The 23611-nt window shown below is 35.6% G+C and overlaps 1 protein-coding gene across 2 annotated transcripts in view; it reads right to left on the bottom strand.

Annotated features, from left to right (window-relative positions):
- Nucleotides 1-23611, bottom strand: part of DOPEY1 (dopey family member 1) — a 109712-nt gene that overhangs the window by 56559 nt on the left and 29542 nt on the right. For both annotated transcript variants that reach the window (XM_012001193.1, XM_012001194.1), the window contains exons 2-6: nt 16274-16366; nt 15982-16172; nt 12068-12249; nt 3847-4017; nt 1307-1496 (exon numbers count right to left, since the gene is read on the bottom strand). In XM_012001193.1, coding sequence (XP_011856583.1) covers nt 1307-1496; nt 3847-4017; nt 12068-12249; nt 15982-16119 — 681 coding nt within the window. In that variant the 5' untranslated portion in view covers nt 16120-16172; nt 16274-16366. The remainder of the gene's footprint in view (nt 1-1306; nt 1497-3846; nt 4018-12067; nt 12250-15981; nt 16173-16273; nt 16367-23611) is intronic.

Raw genomic sequence — 23611 nt, 5'->3', positions numbered from 1 at the left:
CAACCATAAGATGTTCATTGTTAGTCATTAGGGAAATGCAACTCAAAATGACAATGATAACACTTTATACCCACTGGGAGGACTATGATAAAAAAGACAAGTGTTGGCAATGCTGTGGAGAAACTGAAACCTTCATATACCGCAAGTGGGAATAAAAATTGGTGCAGTCACTTTGGAAAAAAGTTTGCCAGTTCTTCAAAAAGTTCGACAGTTACCAAAAAACTTGGAAATGGCACTACTAGACGTATACCCGAAATAAATGAAAACACATGTCCATACTAAAACTCATACATGAGTGTTCAATCGGGCATTATTTTTAACAGCCAAAAAATATAAACAACCCAAATGTCCATCAGCTGATTAATGGTATATGAACACAGGCCAGGTGCAGTGGCTCATGCCTGTAATCCCAGCACCTTGGGAGGCTGAGGTGGGTCGATCACCTGAGGTCAGGAGTTTGAGGCCAGCCTGACCAACATGGATTTAAAGAACACAAAAAATGAGTCCACTTATATACAGTATGGTTTATGTAACATTCTAGAAAAAACAAAACTATAGAAACAGTAAACAGATCAGTGTTTCTAAGGGCCTGGGAGTGTAGAGGAAGGGGAGTGACTGAAAAAAAGGCACAGAGGACTTTTTAGGGTGATGTAAATATTCTGTATCTTGATTGCAATAGTGGTTTTATGACTCTATGTACTTGCCAAAATTCAGGTAACTCTACAGTGTAAGAAGGGCTAATTTTGGTGTACATAAACTTCAATAAATCTAATCAGAAATATGCATTAAAATATCAGTAATGTCATAATCATATGGGGAAAAAGTAAATTATGATCAAATTGTTTAATTTTTCAAAATGATCCCTGAGGGTTTTGTATTCCTTGCTCTTATTAAGAGTATAGCACTCTAGAGATACAAAGCTTGCCCTCTCTTGTTAATCTTGAAATTAAAAAGAAAAATACTGTATAAGTAAGTAATAAATGTGATTTTTCCTCCTATTATCTTTCACTATCTGTTTTAGTACATCTTCTCACATAAATTCCATACGGAATCTGGCTGTATTACTTTATCTAAAATTCACTTCTTATAAAGAAGGCTATGAGGCCAAGGTGAGAGGATCACTTGAGGCCTGAAGTTAAGCTTTTAAAAACAATAATTATTATTTTGGCCTTTAATTTTCCTTGATAAATGTAAGCTCGATGAAAATAGGAACTTTGTTCCTTATACAATCCTCAATATATGTCTGGAATAGTGTCTGGCTCTAAAGAAATATTTGCGAAATGAGCAACCATATTTTTAGACCTACCATTAGCTCAATATCACTGCCAATTATATAAAGTTGATCTTCCATAGAAAGCTTCCTGTTTAAATGGGCAAGAACATACGTGATTCCAGGTAAACGCACAGCAGGACTGGTGAGAAGACTACCCCACAGGGCACTGTAGAATGCTGACTGGTCCACAGCAGCAGCAACCTTTTCCAACAATGTATTTGTTCTGAGGTATAAATAAAGTCGTTTAAGAAGGGAAACACTTAGTCTCATATTTTAAAAAATAAATCGTTCTTTTCCAAAAATGTATGCAAACATCCATGTTATAGTCATATGTCCCACCCTGGAAATAAGTGTGATAGACTGAAAGAAGAATATACTTTAGAGTCAGAGGACTGAATTTAAGTCCTGGCTCCACCATTTACTAGCTGTATATGTTGAGGAAGTCACTTCATTGTTCTTAAAAGTTCAGTCTCCTCATCTGTAAAATGAAGAGAACAACAACAACAAAACACTCCACCACAAGACCTATCTACCTCACTAGGTTGTTAAAGTACTCTAAGTAATAAGATATCATATACATTTTAGTTAATAGTAATCCTATAGTAGAATAGATGTTCTGTTGACTTTCTACAAAATCTTAAAAGGACATTTCAAATCTTTCTTTTTGAAATCACACACTATAAAGTTTAAAACTTTAATGAATTAGATCTATGATAAAAATCAAAGATGCCTTACCACTTTAATAAGGAATACAGTTAAAGATTACTTTTTAGAAGAGGGAAGAAGTGGGGGGGTGGGCTAAAAACTACCTGTTGAATACTATGCTCACTACCTGGGTGAAAGGATCATCCAAACCCCAAACCTCAGAGTCATGCAATATACCCAAGTAATAAACTTGCACATGTACTCTCTGAATCCAAAATAAAAGTTGAAAAAAATTACTCTTATTTTTAACATAAGATAAACAATGAGTAACACAAAAGTCTATTACACTGTAGCATAGTGAAGAGAATTTGATGAGTCACACTGTTTACTTGCTACTTAATATTAACACTGTAATTTCTTCTGGCCTCAATTTATCTATGTGGTAAAAGAATAACATTTACAAATTCTTTTATAAAACTTATATGGAATAACTAGCAAAACATTAACAAGATAAATCATAGGATACCACAGTTATAAGGATCATTATTCAATTACTATGTTAAATTTTTAATTGTAACTAGCAGAGTTATAAGTGGTATCAAGTCCATGCTTCCTTTAGAGAAAAATAACTATTTTAAACAAAACTGATTTCCAAGCTAAATGAATTAATTTCATATTACATTTATGAAACTGTAGGCAAATAAGTAAAAAAGTAAAATAAATAAAAGAGGGTCGGATGCGGTGGCTCGCGCCTATAATCCCAGCACTTTGGGAGGCCAAGGGGGGTGGATCATGAGGTCAGGAGTTCAAGACCAGCCTGGCCAAGATGGTGAAACCCTGTCTTTACTAAAACTACAAAAATTAGCCAGTTGTGGTGGCAGGTGCCTGTAATCCCAGCTACTTGGGAGGCTGAGACAGGAGAATTGCTTGAACCTGAGAGGCAGAGGTTGCAGTGAGTTGAGATCAGGCCACTGTACTCCAGCCGGGGTGACAGTGAGATTCTGTCTCCAAAAAAAAAAAAAAAAAATTAATAAAAGCAACTGATTAGCTTTGAGGACAAAATTATTTTTTCTCCAAGGAGCCTTTAAAAAGGTAATTCAATATATTAAGAATTAGATTCTTACTGCATGAAGAGAGCAGCTGAAAAACAGTAACTAGGCAATGTACTTGAATAAAATATTTAAATAATTATGTCTACTCATAAAGTAAGTTTGGTATTTTCTATTTTTGCTACTTCAACTCAGTGTTTTAATAAGAATATTAGTAATGAGATATTAGAGATACTTAATGCCATCATGCATTGCCTACAATTATCAACTCCCCAAAAATAATAATAGGGTCCAAACAGATCAAATAACTTCATTTGAACAGTTAGGTATCAAGAGTACCATGTCAACAGCTAATGAAACAGCACTGCACTAGTACTAAGCTATTTTTCCTCATTAGCAACTTAAAAATTGTTAGTGCATAGACTAATCTTCCATTCTTATCACTAATCTACATGTCCTATCTGTAATATTATTTTAAGTTATGGGTCACAATTTTCTTGAGTGACTTATATGTGCTTGGCAAAGGACTAGGTGATTTGCTATTAGAATAACACAAATAAAAGGATATTATGTTTGTTTTAAAGATGAGGAAACTGAATAAAGTTCAGACATTAAGAAAACTTCCCTAAGCTCAGTGTCTGTATAGGCAAGACTTCAACTCAGTACATCCACCTCCGAAGTCTATGCTTTTACCACTAGCTATATTTTCAGTATGATACACAGACTAAACTATAATGTTTCATTGCTATAGAAATATTCATGTGATATACTGAACTGTCTAGAATAATTCATTCGTGATGCTAAAACATATTTTACCTAAATATGCTTACTGACAAATCCATGACTTCAATTACATAACTGCACCAAATATGATCTTACCTCTCATAGTACTCTGATCCTTCTTCTAAGCCAGGAAGAATACCAGTAAGCAATCCCTGTAGACCAGGTTTCAGTGTTTTACCCAAAGGCAGATAATATATCTCATACAAACTGAGCAATGTTGGCTTCACAGACATGGCAGCATTTGCAAGAAGAGGAAATAATCCAGAACTATTAAAAAAAAAAAAAAGGCGAGGAGAGGGAAGCAAAATAACTATACAATATTAATTCATACACAATTATATGTATAAATATTTTATTTATTTCTGATGAAAAAGTTATACTGATTGGCGTAAAATGATACCTGTATATTAATGACTACATCCATTAAAACAGACCAGTTCTCTCACCTGGGTTTTATACTTATAAACCCAATAGCTACCTAGCTGTTTCACAAAGTCCTCATATTTCACAATTCCAAAACAGAATTCTCCCCTGATGTGCCCCAGCAAAACATGTGCCTTCCCTGTAATAACTGTCATGTCAAAATATGGCATCACTATCTATCTGGCTGACCAAAAGCTATAAATCTAGGACTGATCCTTGACTCATGCAATCCTCCTGCCTCAGCCTCATGAGTAGCTTTAAAAATCTTCTACTCTAACCTGGCTGGGTAAGTTGGCTCATGCCTGTAATCCAAGCACTTTGGAAGGCTGAGGTAGGAGGACTGCTTAGGCCCAGGAGTTTAAGACTAGGTCAGGAAACATAGTGAGACCTCATCTTTACAAGAAATAAAAATTAGCTGGGCACAGTGGCATGTGCCTGCAGTCCCAGCTACTCAGGAGGCTGAGAGTAGAGGACTGCTTGAACCTGGGAGGTAGAGGCTGCAGTGAGCTGTGATCATGACACTGTACTCCAGCCAGGGTGACAGAGTGAGACCCTGGATTCAAAAATTAAAAAAAAAAAAAAATTTTCTACTCTAACCTGCAATCAGTTATCAAGGTCATCAAGTTCTCTCTCCAAGTCACTCTCCTAGATATTTTTTGAATATAACAAATTGTATCTCCACCAGATAGCTACCTAGAAGCAACTGCTATCGTATCTTACTCTTCATGTTTTAACATGTATTGGTTCATTATTGCCCTGAAGCAGCTCTCGGTAAAACCTTTCAATGAGTTCCCATTGCCAATGAGGCCTTTAACATCTTTTAAAAAATGGCTACTACATACTTCTGAACAGTCCATATATACTCACCAATTTTACTCCTGTACCCTCTGCTCCAGCTATACTGAAGAATTCCTTTCTAGTTCCTTTCAGAACCTTCTATGCTCTTTTTAGTGCCCATACCTTTCCATATGCTGCTCTGACAGATACAATTCTCACTCCCTTACTTATACCCTCTTTGGGGGATTCCCAAACTTTCAGGCCTCAGCCTAAGAAGCCATTTCCTTAGGGAGACTATCTCCTAATTAGACTAGGTTAGGCCCCCTATTTGATGTTCTCATAGTACACAATATTTACTTACCAAAACGCGCTTATCATTCTTTATTTGAATTGCTTAATGTCTATCTTTTCCAACAGACTGTAAATATCAGAAAACAAAGGACCATGACTATATTTTTATTTCTGTATCCTAAGTTTCAAGCACCATGTCCTGTACTTAGCAAGTGAAGAACAAATGAATTAGGAATCTCTCTTGCTCCTAGTTTATAAAAAATAGAAATCATCAAGTAAGAATGGCTTCAGCTTTCTACTCTTCTGTCTCTCATTTTAGGTACTGTTTGATCTAAAGATACAGCCATAGTCTCTCAGTCTCTTCCAGGCTACCTTTTTTCCAATGTGCCCAGGGCCATGACCCGCCTGTCCAGGGACCTGCATCACCCATTATCGTTTTTCTTTTCTGTAATTTCTTTCTTCCTGAACTGACATCTTTGCTTTTTAATACAAATGTACTCACATATTTCCTCATAATTCTAAAACAAGAAAAAAGTAACAGCAATAACCAAACCCCAAAATCTTTATTCTAACTAACCTTCTGTCTTAAAGCTACCATTCTCTATCAATTAAAATACATATATGAATTTCTTCTACTTATTACCTTCCATCATTAATCAATCACGATACTTCTACTCCCTCCGCTGAAACTGTTCTCATTTTGGTCACCAATGTCTACCAACTGCCAGATCCAATGCTCTATCTTCAGACCTTATCCTATTTAATTTAACATGTGATACTATTAACCAGAGCATTCTCTTGAAGCACCCTTCCTTCTTGACTTCCAGGACTGCTTTGTCTCCTGGTACATTTTCGCTTTTTTTTTTCTTAGACGGAGTCTCACTCTGCTGCCCATGCTGATGTGCAGTGGTGCAACTGGCTCACTGAAACCTCCACCTCCCGAGTTCAAGTGATTCTCATGCCTCAGCCTCCTCAGTAGGTGGTATTACAGGCACTCACCACCACACCCGGCTAATTTTGTATTTTTAGTTGAGATGGGGTTTTGACATGTTGGGCAGTCTGGTCTTGAACTCCTGACCTCAGGTAATCCACTCACCTCGGCCTCCCAAAGTGCTGGGATTTACAGGCGTGAGCCACTGAGCCCAGCCTCCTGGTACACTTTCTATCTCTGACTCTTTTTCACAGGCTACTTTCCCCCACCTGATATTTAAATACTGGGACTCCTAAATACTCTCAAAATGTCCTCATTCCTTTTTTTCTCCTTGTGATTTACAATGTACCTAGGTAATTTCAATTATTCTCTTGGCTTCAACTGCCACCTAAATGCTGACTGCTTTACAGTATCTGTCTAATCTGCAATCCAGATTTGTATTACCAAAAGCTCACTTTACATACCCATCTAAATATTTTAAGGCATTCAAACTCCACTTCTAGCCTTCTTAGTAACATCTTTGTACACTGTATCACATTAAAAAGAAATAAGCTTGAAGAGGCAATATGGTATTACATCATGTAATAGGTTATAGAACTTTAAAAGCATTTGTATTTAATTACGTTAAACCGTAAACCTTGAAATGAAAAAATCATTAATTAAAAATAAACATATCTACATTTAATATAAACTTTAGTTTTTAAAATAGTTATACTTCAAAAAAGTATAGAACAATGATATCATTTACTCCATAACGTGTGTGTATGTATACAAGAATATCTGCCATATTTAGAAATGGTATTCTAGGTTTAATTTTATGTAACATACTGATGATAAAAATAGGTATACTACAAATGAAGAATAACTGCGCTGCTTAAACTTTCTGTTAAGAGGTAGAAAGTAGCAGGCATGAATTATGTAAATCTTGCTTTAAGAAAGGAAAATCTATCAATTATTAGATAATCACATGCAACACTGATTTGGCAATGCTCAGTTTTCTTAACATCATTCTTTCAATGTATTATTTACTACTATTAAAAATACCTTTACTGGCTTTACATACTATTTTTAAGACATCCATGCTCGACTGGGCGCAGTGGCTCATGCCTGTAATCCCAGCACTTTGGGAGGCCAAGGCAGGAGGATCACAAAGTCAGGAGTTCGAGACCAGCCTGGCCAATATAGTGAAACCCTGTCTCTACTGAAAATACAAAAATTAGCTGGGTATTTTTTTTACAGTGGTGGCATGCGCCTGTAATCCCAGTTACTTGGGAGGCTGAGGAAGAATAATTGTTTGAACCTGGGAGACAGAGGTTTCAGTAAGCCAAGATTGCACCACTGCACTCCAGCTTGGGTGACAGAGTGAGACTCCGTCTCAAAAAAAAGACATTCATGTTCATTTCTCTTTAATATTTCCTTGCTCATTTCTCTTTAATAATATTTTGAAATATCAAAGAATTGAGTATAACAAATAGCATTTCTTTATTCATTAAACAAATATTTATTAAGGGTCTACTATCTGTCAGTTCCTCAGGATCCTGAGAATAGAGCACTTAATCACAGTAAGAAATCCCTGTTCTTTAACCTCATAAAGCTTATTTTTTGGAGAGTATATATGTACATATTTTAATTGCTTGGTTATTGTATCTCTTAACACATACATACATATCAGATGGTGATAAATGTTAAAGCAGAGGAGAAAAAGTTACAGGAGAATAACAAGGAGACTAGAGCAGAGGCAGGTTCTAAATAGGGTGGTCAGAGAAGGCTTATCTGAGTAAAAATGAGAGAGTAAACACATACACAGTAGAAAGGATCAGTAAAACTAAAAGTTGGTTTTTAAAAAAACAAAACTGATAAACTCCTGATAAGACTGATCAATTAAAAAAAAAGGATGGCTTGAGTCACCAATGTCAAAAGTGAAAGAGGAGATATCACTATAGATCCTACATGTTACAGATAAGAGTATATTATGAACTTTAGGCTGATGCACCTAAAAATTTAGTAAAAACAGGCAAATTTCGAGAGAAAAAACTTACTAAAACTGACATAAATAGATTTGAATAGTATCATAACTACTAAAGAAATTAATCTGTAAATACAAATCTTCCCACAAAGATAAATTTCAGATAAAACCTAAACAATTACACCAATGTTATGAAAACTGTTGCACAGAACGGAATAAGAGAACAATATGAAATTTAGCATAAACCTGAAACCAAAATTAGATAAAAATATAAAATCATAGCCATTCTCTACTAAACAAAGATGTAAAACTACAAAAACAAAAACAAAACAAAACAAAACAAAAACAAAAACAAAAAAACAAAGTAAGCAAATCCAGTGATACAAAAAGGACTCTAAATCATGAGCCAACTGGATATATTCCAGAAATGAAAGGCTGATTGAACCTTCAAAAATATTTAACATTTTCTACCTGAAATGAGAAATAAGACAGATATACTTGACCCTCCTCTCTTTAACACTCTACTATAGACCCTAGTCAATACAATAAGGCAAAAAAAGATATAAAATTATTAAAATCGGAAAAGAAAACTCACCATTCACAGATAGTGTGACTATATCTCAAAATTCCAAAAGCTATTAGAAAGAACAAGTGAACTTGACAAAGTTTCTGAATACAATGTCAATACAGAAAAACACCTTCATATTTCCACATTCTAGCAGCAATATACTAAGCAAAGATTCCTTAAATAAGAAGCAAAAAGGACTACTTAATAAAAGGTTGATAAATCAACTAAAAAAAACTTTCTTCAAAAGACAGCATAAAGAAGAACTTTTGGTTCTTCAAAAATACCATTTAGAAAGTTTTAAAAGCTGCAGAATGAGGGAAATATATATAGTTGGACAGTAGGGGTTTCCACTAGAAAGGGGTAGGAGGGAACTTGCTGCATTGATAAGACTGTTCTACATCTTATTTTGAATGGTGGCTACAAAATTGACTAAATTTGTCAAAACTTACCACACATTGAACATTTATGATCTGTTCATTTTATTGAATGTAAATTATATCAACAGTTTAAAAGAAAAGTTAAGTGGTTAAAAAAAGAAGAGACAGACAGAATTAGTGACCTGAAAACTAGGTTAGAAGAAATTCCTGAGAATGCAGCACAGAAGGACAAAAAGTTAGAAAATATGAAGAATGGTTAAGAGATGGAGAAGCCATGGTGGGAAGACCTAATAAGTGGGGAGAGAACAGATGTGAAGGTAATCTCAAAAGATAGTGGTTGCAAATTTTCCAAAATGGGTGAAAGGCATCAATTCATCAATTAAAAAAAATTTTTAATGGTTTTTTGAGGAAAAGGTGGTGTTTGGTTACATGAATAAGTTCTTTAGTGGCGATTTCTGAGATTTTGGTGCACCCATCACCCAAGCAGTGTATACTGTATGCAAAGTGTAGTCTAAACCACTCATCCTGTTACACCCTTTCTCCTAGGTCCCCAAAGTTCACTGTATCACTCTATGCCTTTGCATCCTCATAGCTTAGCTCCCATTTATGAGTGAGAAAATACGATGTTTGTTTTTCCATTCCTGAGTTACTTCATTTAGAATAATGGTCTCCAATTCCATTCAGGTTGCTGTGAATGCCATTATTTCATTCCTTTTTATCCAATTTATAGATTTTTTTAAAGTCCAACAAATACCAACAGAATAAATAATAATAATAAAAAAACCTACCTAAAAATATATCACAATGGAACAGAATACTAGGGATAAAAATGTGGAAGAAGGACCATTTCAGATAATAACTAAGCAAGTCCTTTGAGGAGCTGATATCTGATCAGAGACCTGGATTTGAGAATTACAGATCAAGAGAATAGCAAAGAAAACGAGGAATAATAAGCAAAGAGACCTGTTGACCTGAGTGGAATAAATTGGGGGGAAAATAATAATAGTTTAGTTTTAGTTTATTAAGAGTTGAGGTCACTGACAGAGCCAGGGTCATAGTACTTCAGGAATTATTCAAAGCCATATTAAAGCCTTTTTCTTATTTTTTTTTCTTAAGTGTGCTGAGAAGAAGTCAATAGAGCTTTTTAGCAAGAGAGTAACATTATTTAATATATTAAAAAGATTACACTGGTACTATGTGGAGAACAGGGTAGAAGAGGATAAGAACAGATGGTGGATGAATGTTAGGTCAGTGATGAAGCCCAAGCTAGAGATGATGCTTAGACTGCATGCTGCCAGTGAAGGTTCAGGGAAGTAGATGTATTTGAGACATATATCAGAATAGTAGCTAACATGTATTAAGAACTTACTATAAGTTGCCCATTGCATTTTACATATATGAAGTCTTCCAATTCCATTAACCACCCTATGAGGTTGATAATCTTATTTCTGTTGTGCAAGTGAGGACACAAACACAAACAGGTGAGGACAAAAGCCAAAGATAACAGAGCTAGTTTGACTCTACCATCTCTTCTCTTAACCACCATGAGACATAACTCTGAACAACAGACTATGTACACCAGAGGTGGGAAAACGTGGGTGGAGAAAACAAGGTAACAAGTGTGGCTCTCGGATCTGAGGGTTGTAGAAATGGATAGATGGTGATACCATTTATTGAGCTTTAATATAGTACATTGCAGGAAGGTCAGGTTAATAGGAGAAGAGGAAAGTTTTGTTTTAAACAGGTTGAACTTTAGTTGCCTTTCAAGATCTATATGGAGATGTCAAGCAAGCAGGAGTTTAAAGCTGCTGCCAGCACTGGAAATGTCCAGTTGGGAGTCAGCATATAGAAGATAAAACAGTTGTTACCACGGGCAGGAGGAAATGGGAAATGTCACATGAACAAATCTAGAGATCTAATGTACAACATGAAGACTATAATTAATAATATTTTATTTGGGATTTTTACTAAATGAAGAGATTTTAACTGCTCCTGTCACATACACAAAAAATAATTATGTAAGATGATGGCTACATTAATTTATCTATAGTAATTGTTTCATTATCTGTAGGTATCTCACATCATGTTGTGTATCTTAAATGTACACAGTAAAATTTAAAATAAAAAATAAATCATAGGTATGGCTAAGTTTGCCTAACGAGAGATTACAAAGTGAAAATATAAGATGGTGCTGCACTAAATGAGCCCTAAGAAACTCTGTGTGGAGTTTGGGTAAAGGAGGAAAGACTGGTAAAGGACACTGAGAAAGAGTAACTGAACAGAAAAATGTGGTACAATGAAAGCCAAAGGAAAAGACTGTTTTAAGCGGAGAAGAGTCAATGATGTTGAAAGTTGCTGAGAGATCAAGGTATCCTATCTTTTTCTCAGGCCAGTTTTCAAGCTTAAAAAGGTAGAATGTACTATAGTCTCAACAACTTTGAAGGAAAACTTTTAATAAATGGTATCTAACAATAAAAAACAAAAAGACATTAAAGACTGTTCTACATTTTTCTGAATCACTTAACTCAAATATTAAGATTGATATTTGAGGCCAGGCGTGGTGGCTCACACCTGTAATCCCAGCACTGTGGGAGGCCAAGGCGGGCAGATCACGAGGTCAGGAGATCGAGACCATCCTGGCTAACACAGTGAAACCCTGTCTCTACTAAAAATACAAAAAAATTAGCCAGGCGTGGCAGCGTGCGCCTGTAGTCCCAGCTGCTGGGGAGGCTGAGGCAGGAGAATGGCGTGAACCCGGGAGGCGGAGCTTGCAGTGAGCCAAGATCCTGCCACTGCACTCCAGCCTGGGTGATAGAGCAAGACGCCGTCTCAAACAAAACAAAACAAAGAGTGATATCTGAAAACTTCTAATCATTAAGGAATTTTCAATTTTGTAGTTTTTAGTGAGAAAGTATAAAATAGTTTAGCAATACATTTTCTTTAGATTATTTGTGTATATATAGAGAGAATAAAATTATTCTTACCTATATAAAAAAAGATCTTTGGCAAGTCGCTTAGGTCCAATTATTTTGAAGATAATTTCGTATGTTTCAAGTGCCTTCCGATGAACTCCACCTGGTAATGCTGGATGTAGACACTGAGCTAGGCGTTTGCCTATGGTCAGCTTTTTGGGTACTACTTGGTACTTTGCATTATTCTGTAAAACCTTGAAGAAAGCATTTTAATGTAGTTGAGAACGCATTCATTTTACTTCCATTTTGTAGCACAGTATTATAAAAAATGTTAATTGTAGATCTTTGTGTTTTGTTAGCTACATTTGCCTACATACACCATATTTAAAGTTAAAACTGAGGAAATGTTACAAACTTTATTAATTTGTTTAAAAAATAAACTCGTTACCTGTTAACAGAATAACATTTTTAATGAAAACTGATATTTTCCAAAACAAATTTATGGAGAAGAGAGGCATTTTAGATTTTTTTTGGTAAATTTTTAATATTTGATATGAGAAGACAGCTGGAACATGGAATGTTACAGCCTTCAACCTATTTTTACTACTTTGAAATAAAGTCTGGCCTCACAATAGATATTTACAGTTACTTGGAAGAGGTATAACCATTGTCTCAGTATATCAAATTATAGTAAGTAATTCTAATGTTTATAAGAAAATCTATATGAGATTATCATTGCCCATTTGTTTTTATAAACTGATTTTTCTAGCTGGACAAAGCAACTTTTGCTTTATTTATTTCAACCATAACATTTCCTTAGAAATAATGGTCAGGGCAGAATTTCTGTACACAGATCCTATCTTATCAACCACTCAAAGGAGATTAGTTATGTAAAGAAGATCTTATAATAAATGTAATCCTTTAGTTTGAACCTAGAATTCAGTATTATAATCAAGTATTGATAGAACGTCACAAAGTGAAGACTCAGAATGAATAGACTATATTAGAACTGGAATTTAGAAGAAATATACAAAGACTTATTTTACAGAGGAATAAACAGGTTGAAATATTAGGTTGGTGCAAAAGTAACTGGATTTTTTTTACCATAATATATGAAATGACCAAAGGCAGTATAAGAGAGTGTGTGTGTGTGTGTGTGTATGTATGTATGTATATATAGGAGTATATATATGTATATATGTGTATATATATGTATATATAAGAGTATATATACACACACACACACACGTAATCCTTGTCTTGTTCCATCACGATTTTGGCTAAGTTTCATCGACAACTTGGGTATTCTTCTTTGAGTTATCTAGATACCATGAAATCTATTTTCGTGAATATTGATTAATCTAAAAATTATGTACCTAGTTAGGCAAATTAATTTCCATCATTTAATGACTTGCCTTTTAAAAGAGTTCCCAGTATATCTTCAGAAATAGACTCTTCAGAACCCTTTAGAAAAAAAAGAACTTAACTACCTTTAAGTAAACTTGTACTTTTAGATGAAATTTCTTGTGGATGTTGTAAAGAAATAAAGAATTATTCAAACTTCAAATGATAAATGTTAGAAGTTCTAACATGTCAAACAGAAGCTTCTGCATCAAATTTTAAGACAAAACCTTGACATACTGAAAATGATTATTTTTCTTTTTTTTCTTTTTTTTTATATTATTATTATTTTTTTTAAATTTATTTATTATTATTATACTTTAAGTTGTAGGGTACATGTGCATAACGTGCAGGTTTGTTACATATGTATACTTGTGCCATGCTGGTGTGCTGCACCCATCAACTCGTCATTTACATCAGGTATAACTCCCAACGCAATCCCTCCCCCCTCCCCCCTCCCCATGATAGGCCCCGGTTTTTATGATATCAAAGTGATTATCTGTCATATCAGGTTGAAAACTAGCATCCTGGTGTGGTACTGTGAGTGAGAGTGTGTCTAGGTTTTCATCCATGGTTCCTGGCTCATAACTCCCACAGCCCTTATTATAATATTGGGGAACTTTGGGCCTCAGAAGCAGGCCTCGAAAAACAATTTCTCTCTTTTTCCTGCCCTCTGCTCATCTTTTTCTCCCTAAGGCAGGAATCTTCCTCTACCTTTCTATCTCAGAGCTGGCTGTAACAAAATTCTCTGGACTACTTGGTCTCATTGTAGGTCAAAGACCTCCATTTCAGAAGGGGTCCTGCCCCATACCCAGAAGGAACGAATGCTGTACAGAGAGGCCAAGAAAAATCTGACAGACGGGTCTTGCTGGGTTCCTCCACTTTGTCTGTTAGTATTAGATCAAATCTTTTATGTCCTAACACATTTCTACACAGCTGTTCATGCTTCAATCATGCCTATCCAATGAAGTCTCAAAAGGCCCAAAAGGATGATTAGAGAGCATCCAGGCCAGCTGAACACATGTGGAGGTTCCTGGAGGGTGGCGCTCCTGGAGAAGGCATGAAGGTTCTACATTCCTTCACCCAGACCTCACCCAATGCATGTCTTCACTTGTATCCTTTGTAATGTCTTTTATAATGAACCAGTACCTTAAGTTCTGTGAGTCACTCTAGCAAATTAAACCTAAAGAAAGGATTGTGGTACTTTATAGCCAGTTGATCAGAAGCACAGGTAAAACAAACTGGGGCTTGTGATTGGCATCAAAAGAGGGGAACAGTCTTATGAGGCTCAGCCCTCAACCTGTGGGATCTGATACTATCCCCAGGTAGATAGTGTCCAAATTGAACTGCAGTACATCCAGTTGGCATCCACTGTAGAACTGCTTGCTTGCTGGTAAGGGAGAAATAATCACTTGTTTTAGGGTTATAGAAGTCTTCTGCATTGATTGTTGTGGTGTGAAAGCAGAGGAAAAACAATATGTATTCTTTTCCCCACACATCTTAGTATGTATTTTAAGACAAATTTCTTTCCTAATTTGTATGTTAAGCTATTTGATAGGCTGGGTGTGGTGGCTAATGCCTGTAATCCCAGCACTTTGGGACGTTGAGGTGGGAGAATCACTTGAGGCCAAGAGTTCAAGACCACCTTCGTCAACATAGCGAGATCCTGTCTCTAAAAAAACAAAAATAATAACTAGCCAGGCATGGTGGCATGCCTGCAGTCCCACCTACTCAGAAGGCTGAGGTGGGAGGATCCCTTGAGCCCAGGAGTCTGCAATGAGCTATGATCATGCCAGTGGACTTCAGCCTGGGTGAAAGAGTAAAACCTTGTCTCAAATAAAATAAAAAATAGGTTTTGGAAGACCACTCCTTTCCTATCTAAGCCCTTTAATATTTAGAAGCACTCTCATTCAATAACAATTAAAAAAAAAAACAAAAAAAAAACCTTAACTATGGGTATGCGGTGAAAAAAATTGATGTTTAAAAAATAAAAAGGTCAAAATGAAGAGCCAGAAGTTGATCAAAGATGCCACAACAATAACGGAATAAAAACCAGACATGTCAAGAAGAATTACTCAAGGACAAGCTGCAAGGCATAAGCAACTGCTTGTATATAATTGCCTTTGTAAGAAGTACCGAATTATAACTATAGCTTGCCAGGATAGAAAATGTTTCCTTCTGCTATATACCATTTGGAAAGAACACAGGAATTACTGCTTTCCATTTGTAGGAAATTCATTTTGCTGCCAGGAATTCCAGCACCATATCTGATGCTCCATTATGGAAATTTACTAGCCCTCATAGCATACTTGCTTCCTTTTCTTTTGTTTTTATAGCTAATAATCATGGCGATAACTACATATTTTTCAAGCACTGTTATTTCTTTGAATTAAAACTTCCAAAGCCTTAACAATATGCTTGACTACACAGGCATGCAACTCATGAAGAAAAACAGCACTACCAATAGTAATCTAAGGTTCATTTATGTTTTTGCATTCTTACTTCAAGATTTAGAGAAATCTAACAAGTACAAACACGGATTTCTAATTTTTACTCCTTTTATGAAATGGATAATACAGACATACCTTATTAAGTTTTCCAAGTGCTGATATCAAATCTGCCCATTCACTGGAGTATTCAAAATTCTTTAGTGCTTTGTCAATTGCGGCTACATAGTTTCTGTATTTGGAGTCACTCAATAACTCCAGCTCTTCTGTGTTCATCCTCCCACAACTTCCCACTAGAGACCAGTTCCAAACTCATGTAAAGTCATTACCTACAAAAGAGTTTGCAGGAGGAACCAAGGTTACAAAGTATTAAAATGGGTTCATATGATCTTACTACAAAGGTAATGACTAACTTGAAAATGTTTCTTACTGTTAGCAGTGGTTGAAACTCTCCTCAGCTAGTGTTCAGGGTCATGGAAGTATTCAAAGACAGCCTAAAAGATAACTACTTGTGTGTTCTTTCCTAGGAATTGGAAAAACGACTGTGAAAATTTAGTCAGTAAAATTTTCTTATATTTATTTCAATTTAGAAAATTTTATTATACTTCAATTTAGAAATCATGCTATTTCTCTGTCATATTTGTTTATGTAACATTTCTGATATATATGGGTGTGTGTGTATATACAAATATGTATACACATATATGTACATATATATACACACATATATGCTCCTCTACTTTGTTTTGATCCTAAAATACACTAAGTCTGGTTAGATTGGAAGAATCAAGAACACAGGGGAAGAAAGAAAAAAAAAATGACTCGGAGATCTTTTTATTAAGTAGTAAGTGAGCATCTAATATGAAGGCTCATTAGCTGTTAGAATTAGACTTTACTTTAGACTTTACTTCGAATAAAACTGACAAGAACATGTGGTGGTTTAAAGTATGTCCACAGCTGAGTACAGTGGCTCACACCTGTAATCCCAGCTACTTGGGAAGCTGGAGGATGGAGTATGGCCTAAGGTCAAGGTTTCAAGACCAGCACTGGCAACACAGTGAGATCCTGTCTCTAAAAAAAAATAAAAATAAAAGGCAGGGTGACACCTGTAGTCCCAGCTACTCAGGAGGCTGAAGTGAGAAGACAGCTTGAGCCCAAGACATCAAGGCTGCAACGAAATATGACTGGGTGACAGAGCAAGATTCTGTCTCTATTAAAGTGAAAAAAACAAATTTACGAATTCTTTGATATTTCTTTGAAAAAGTGGTGCATAATCCCCCAGCACCTTAGGGTCAACTTTGTGACTCATTTCTAATGAAAAGAATAGGGTAGAAGAGACAATGTGTAACGGCCAACAGGTTATAAAAGCACTTTGGTTTCCTCTTTACTCTCTTATCATTAGTTCTGCGGAGAAGCTAGCTGACACATCATGAAGACACTTTCAAGGAGCCCTATGGAGAAGGCAGGTCTCGTGACAAGGAGCTAAAGCTTTCTGTACAGCCATGTGATTGAGCCATCTTAGAAGCAGATCCTCCATCCTCAGCCAAGCCTTAATTTGACTGTGGCCCCAAACGGCATCCTGACTATAACTTCATGAGCAACCCAAAGCCACGATTACATAAGCTACGTCTCTCAAATTCAAGACCCACAGAAGATTTTGTTATAGGCCACTGAGTTCAGTGGTAATTTGTTATACAGCAATAGATAATCTAGGGTAATAGGAAGAATTTAATTAAGGTTCTACTTAAAAACCAGTGTGGCTCCCCTTTAATTTTTCTGGTATCCCAACTGACTTCTAACTAACTCGGTACCTTTCTTTAGAGCTGGGTGCATGGACCTACAGGAAGGTCTAAGAGTGGGCCTTAGGGGATGCTAACACAATTCAACCAAGGTAAGAACAGTCTTTCCAACAAGTAGTTTGGGATAACTGAATATCCCATGTGCAAAAGAACAAAGTTGACTCCTTCACATCTACACAAAAGTTACTTTAATATAGATCAGAGATCTAAATGTAACAGCTAGAACTATAAAACACTCAGAAGAAAATGTAGGATTAAATCTTTGTGACCTGTGGCTAGGCAAAGTCTTCTTAGAAAAAAAACTGACAGCCAGGCACGGTGGCTCACGCCTATAATCCTAGCACTCTGGGAGGCCGAGGCAGGCGGATTGCTTGAGGTCAGGAGTTCAAGACCAGGCTGGCCAACATGGTGAAACCTCGTCTCTACTAAAAATACAAAAATCAGCCAGTTGTGGTGGCTCATGCCTGTAATCTCAGCTACTCGGGAGGCTGAGGCAGGCCTATCACTTGAACCCAGGAGTCCGAGGCTGCAGTGAGCAACACCACGCCACTGCACCCCAGCCTGGGCAACAGAGTGAGATTCCATCTCAAAAAAATAAAATAAATAAATAAAATAGAAAACCAAAAACACGAGCAACAAAAGAAAAAAAGAAGTAAAACTTTCATGTTGCAAAGAACATCAAGAAAGTGAAAAGACAACTGACAGAATGGGAGAAAACAAATCTTCCATACATCTGATGAGACTTTAGATAATAAAAAAACTCTCCAAAGTCAATAATAAAGAGACAAATAATTCAAAAGTAGGCAACAGATGTGAATGGACATTTCTAAAAGGAAAATGTACAAATGGTCTATAAGTACATAAAATGACACTCCACATAATTAGGGAAACAAATCAAAACCACAAGAATATTTCACGCCTACTAGGATGGTGATAATAAAAAAGACAGATGATAATAAGTGTGGTGTGTAGAAACTGGAACCCTCATACACTGCTGGAGGAACATAAATTGATATGGCTCCTTTGGAAAACAGTCTAGTAGTAGTTCTCCAAGGTTCAACACAGAATTACTGTAAGCCAGAAATTCCACTCTTAGGTATGGTGGAGACACAAGAGAAATGAAAATACATGTCCACTCAAAAACTTGTGTGAATGCTCATAGAAGCATTATTCATAATAGCCAAAAGAAGAAATAACCCAAATATTCATCAACTGACACACAAATAACTAAAATACAATGGAATATTATTTGGTCATAAAAAAGAATGAAATAGTGATACAAGCTGTAACACACATGAACCTTGAAAACATTATAAATGAAAGAAGCCACTGACATAAGACCACATAGTATATGAGTCCATTTATATGAAATGTCAAGAATAGAAAAATCTATAGAGACAAAGTAAATTAGTGGTTGATTAGAGTAGGGGGAGAAGAAGAAAAGAGGAATTGGTGTGAAATGGAGAATGAACTCAAAATGAATATAGGGTTTCTTTTTGGGATGACAAAAATGTTTTAAAATTGATTGTAGTGATGGCTTCACAATTCTGAATATATTGAATACCATCATATTTTATATATATATGTGAGTGTATACATACACACACACACACACACACACACACATATATATAGTTTGTTTTTGAGACGGAGTCTCACTCTGTCACCCAGGCTGGAGTGCTGGAGTGCAGTGGCGCCATCTTGGCTCACTACAACCTCCGCCTCTTGGACTCAAGCAATTCTCCTGTCTCAGCCTCCCGAGTAACTGGGATTACAGGCGCCTGGCACCATGCACCGGGTAATTTTGTATTTTTAGTATAGACGGTGTTTCACCATGCTGGCCAGGTTGGTCTCGAACTCCTGACCTTGTGATGCGCCTGCGTTGGCCTCCCAAAGAGCTGACATTACAGGTGTGAGCCACTACGCCCAGCCCATATTATATACTTTAAACAGGTGAACTGCATACTCAAAATACATGAATCACCTTAAATTACATGTAAAATTTACATGTCTTACATTTTACTGGGGAGAGTCTACTTCTTTCATAATGTTCTCAAACAATAGTTTTTTTAACAAAAAGGTTAAAAACTACTAGAGAATATAGCTAATGAGTAAAATCTGTTTGTATTGAAAAAAGCTACAAATCTTTTGATTTATAAAATCAAAATTTCCTTGGTTAAGGTTGTGCCAAAGAGAGGCAATACGAGTTTCCCAATTCTCTACTTCAATTATTTTATCCACAAAAATGAAAATAAGTCCCAAATCCTATCTTTGGAGAGAGTAATCACCTTAAATGTGATTTCATTTGACATGAAATGATTTTGCTTCAGCATATCATGTGCCAAGCACTATGTTTAGGTGCTGACTAGAGAGAACATCCCTGACCTCATGATACTTTCATTCCCAATTGGGATGGTGAGAGTAGTGAACAAAATAAGATAAACTATTTTTCTCTTTAAAACTGGATATTTTATGCTAAGGGACTTAAAATAATATAAAGTTTATGTGGGGGGAAAAAACACAGTCATACAATACTTCTTCCTCACCCCCATCCACATTTTTGCTGTCTGTGGGGTTTCAGTTAACCTCAGTCAACCACTGTCTGGAAATATTACACGAAAAATTCCAGAAATAAACAATCATAAGTTTTAAATTGCATAGCATTCTGAGTAACACGACAAAACCTCTCACAGAACAAAGTGAATCCTCCCTTTGTACAGCATATCCACGCTACAGATGACAACTGCCCATTAATCACTTAGTAGCTGTGTGGGTTATAGACTGTTGTGGTAGCACAGTGCTTGTGCCCTTATTTTACTTAATAATAGCTGTAAAGCGCAAGAGTACTATGCCTAATTTGTAAATTAAACTTTATCATTCATATATATGTATAGAAAAAAAACCCCAGAATTTACAGAGTTTGGTACTATCTGCAGTTTCAATCATCCATTGGGGGGGGTCTTAGAACATATCCCCAGTGAATATGGTGGGGGGTGGGAGGCACACTACTGTCCCTTCATGCTTTGGACTAAGAGCAGCAAATCAAACATAAAGCAGTATTGTGAAGTACTCTGAAGAACTCATAATAAATAGGAACTTAAATATGTGAATCAAAATAATCTTAACCTTGCACATCAAATTAATTTTTGTTTTATATAAGGATTTGCTATGCAATTTTCCTACCAGGAAAGTTCTTTGAGAGCAGGAACTATGTTTTATACATGTCTCTATGCTGGACAACACATAACTTACAATAGTGAGGCTACAGTTGGACTCATGATCAATGTGTTTAAACATAATAAAAACTGGTAATAAATTTTAAAAGATACAAGCTATTTCATTATCAACCCATGGTTTCTAAAACTTTTAAATACTAGATTTAACCATAAACACACAAACACAGCACACACACAAAGCAGTATCTGCAGGTATGTTAGATACAAAAGACCAGCACATTAAACAAGTAAAGCCACAAACTTTGATAGCTAATTAAACAGTTAAATACTAACAGTAACATATACGGAATGAAGGTTATAGTGAACACAACCTAAAACATTTCTAGTTCTGTTTCTCAGAAATCAGAAGGATAGCAAAACCAGATTAAACTCAGGGAAAATATCAACTTGACTGGATTTTCTGAAAGCACATAAAATTCGTATAAAACAACTAAATTCCAATCAATGAATGAAAGAATGTACTTGTGGTAGATGGAATAAAACACATGCATACATTTTATCAGCAGGAACATTTTTTTTCTTTCCTTAGCAAGATTTCCAGAATAAGATATAAAACAGCATTCATTTTGAAGATATATAATACTCAGTGAATGAGGAAGATTAACCTGCAAAGCAATTTAGTAGTAATTTCTATTAATGAAAATAGGGGTTGTTCATCAGCCTAATATAATTTTTAAGCAATATTATCTTAACATACACATCCTTCAGATAATCTTTTCTTATTTGCTATAAAAAAGCCAATTAATAATGGCCAGCTAAGTTTGTAAGGTTTATGACTCTTGTATGCATCTACAGCTAAAAAGTTTGTTCAGGTAATTAATTTGAACTTTCTTACATTTTTTTTTTAGGCAATAAATTCCTAAATATTTAAGTATGATTAAAAAGAGTTCATATAGCTTAAGACACACAAAAACACAGAATAGTAAAAGCAAAATCTTAAATTACTGAAAAATGAGAAGGGACATTTTGCAGAAGTTTCATCAGCAGAGCTGCAGTATTACTTTTCATGTGAAAAGATGGTTGATAGGGTTTGGCTGTGTCCTACCCAAATCTCATCTTGAATTCCCATGTGCTGTGGGGAGGGACCTGGTGGGAGTTAACTGGATCATAGGGGCAGGTCTTTCCCATGGTGTTCTCATGGTGGTGGGTGAGATCTGATGGTATTATAAGGAGGAGTTCTCCTGCACAAGCTTTTTTTTTTTTTCTTTGCCTGCCGCCATCCATGTAAGATGTGACTTGCTCCTCCTTGCCTTCCACGATGATTGTGAGGCTTCCCCAGTCATGTGGAACTGTAAGTCCGATTAAACCTCTTTCTTCTGTAAATTGCTCAGTCTCAGGTATGTCTTTATCAGCAGCGTGAAAACTAATACAACAGTCAAATCCTAGGACTAAAAATTTAGTTGTAATTCCCCAATGATTTTAATGCAAATAAAATTACTCATTATACGTCACAAGAGAAGTGTAAAGACACACCATCTTAAGCCTTTCATCCAATATACACATACAAATTGCAGTTCTCAGGTATTCTCCCCCATATTTTATTTTATAATGGCTTAGGTCAATACTTCTCGAAGTATCTGTAGTGAAAGATCAGCATTTCCACCCAACCCATCACTGACCAATACTTTTCTAAAATATAAAATCATGTGCTTTAGTTGTTGCAGTAATATTAAATTGCTATAAAAGTTTCTAAACGTTTACTTTTATCTCTGTGCTTATTTCATCATGTCTCTTAACAAAGTTTGTGAATATCACACTTTAAACACCACTGGCTTAGATCATAATGCAAATATAACGTATCCCCATGGTGTATCAAACTTTGTACCATGCCTCTTCTTCAGAATAAATACAAAATAAATACACATACTCAATAAAGCAGTGTTTCACAGAAACCCCAGGCAATGAAAAGACAGGCAGTAGAGGGTAGGGCCTCCAAGAACAGGAGTTAAAGTCAAGATGGCCTAAATCCAAATCCTAGCTCTAATACTTAGCAGTTGTATGACCTTGGGCAACATGCTTAATTTTGTCAAACCAGTTTTCCTTATCCATTAAAGAAGATGAAAATACTTATACTTGAATGGTTGTCAAAATTAAATAAGTAACATACTAAAGTTATCAGAGTGCCTGGCACATAGAAAATGCTCAAGAAACAGTTGTCATCATTATTTCCTATGAAATCAAAACAACACTAGGAAGCAAGTACGTTAACTATGAGGGGTAGTAAGTTATAATTAAGCATCAGATGTGGCTCTGAGTTTCTTGGCAGCAAACTGGAAAACTGAGGACTCACTAACCTATCTTGAATTGTCCTGTGAATATAAGTTAAAATGTAGAATTATTGCCAAACATGTTTTATGGCTTTGTGAAACTGTATATATTTAATACACGTATTTGATGAGTTTTGACTAGTGCATGCACCCACCCATAAACCATCACCACAATCAAGATTCTTCACTACAGTTAAGATACAGAACATTTCTATCATCTTAAACTTTATATCAAACATTTACATCATCTCTGTCAAATGAGCTGTTTTGTTTGAAATTAACTCCCTCCTCTCAATAACTTGCTACTTTCCAGGAAATACAATAACAAACTATTTAATATAACCAGAAAACTTAAAAAAATAAAAATAAAACTTCTAGTTTGTTTAAAGTGATGCAAGTAAATCAAAATTACATTTGTAATCTTTCTTTTAGGGGCCGTTAATCATAGTTTCTCTGACTTGATCTT

This window comes from Mandrillus leucophaeus, unplaced genomic scaffold, assembly GCF_000951045.1.
Source record: "Mandrillus leucophaeus isolate KB7577 unplaced genomic scaffold, Mleu.le_1.0 Scaffold652, whole genome shotgun sequence".
Taxonomy (NCBI): domain Eukaryota; kingdom Metazoa; phylum Chordata; class Mammalia; order Primates; family Cercopithecidae; genus Mandrillus; species Mandrillus leucophaeus.
Note: the sequence above shows the minus strand (reverse complement) of the source record. Positions and strands in the feature narration are given on the sequence as shown.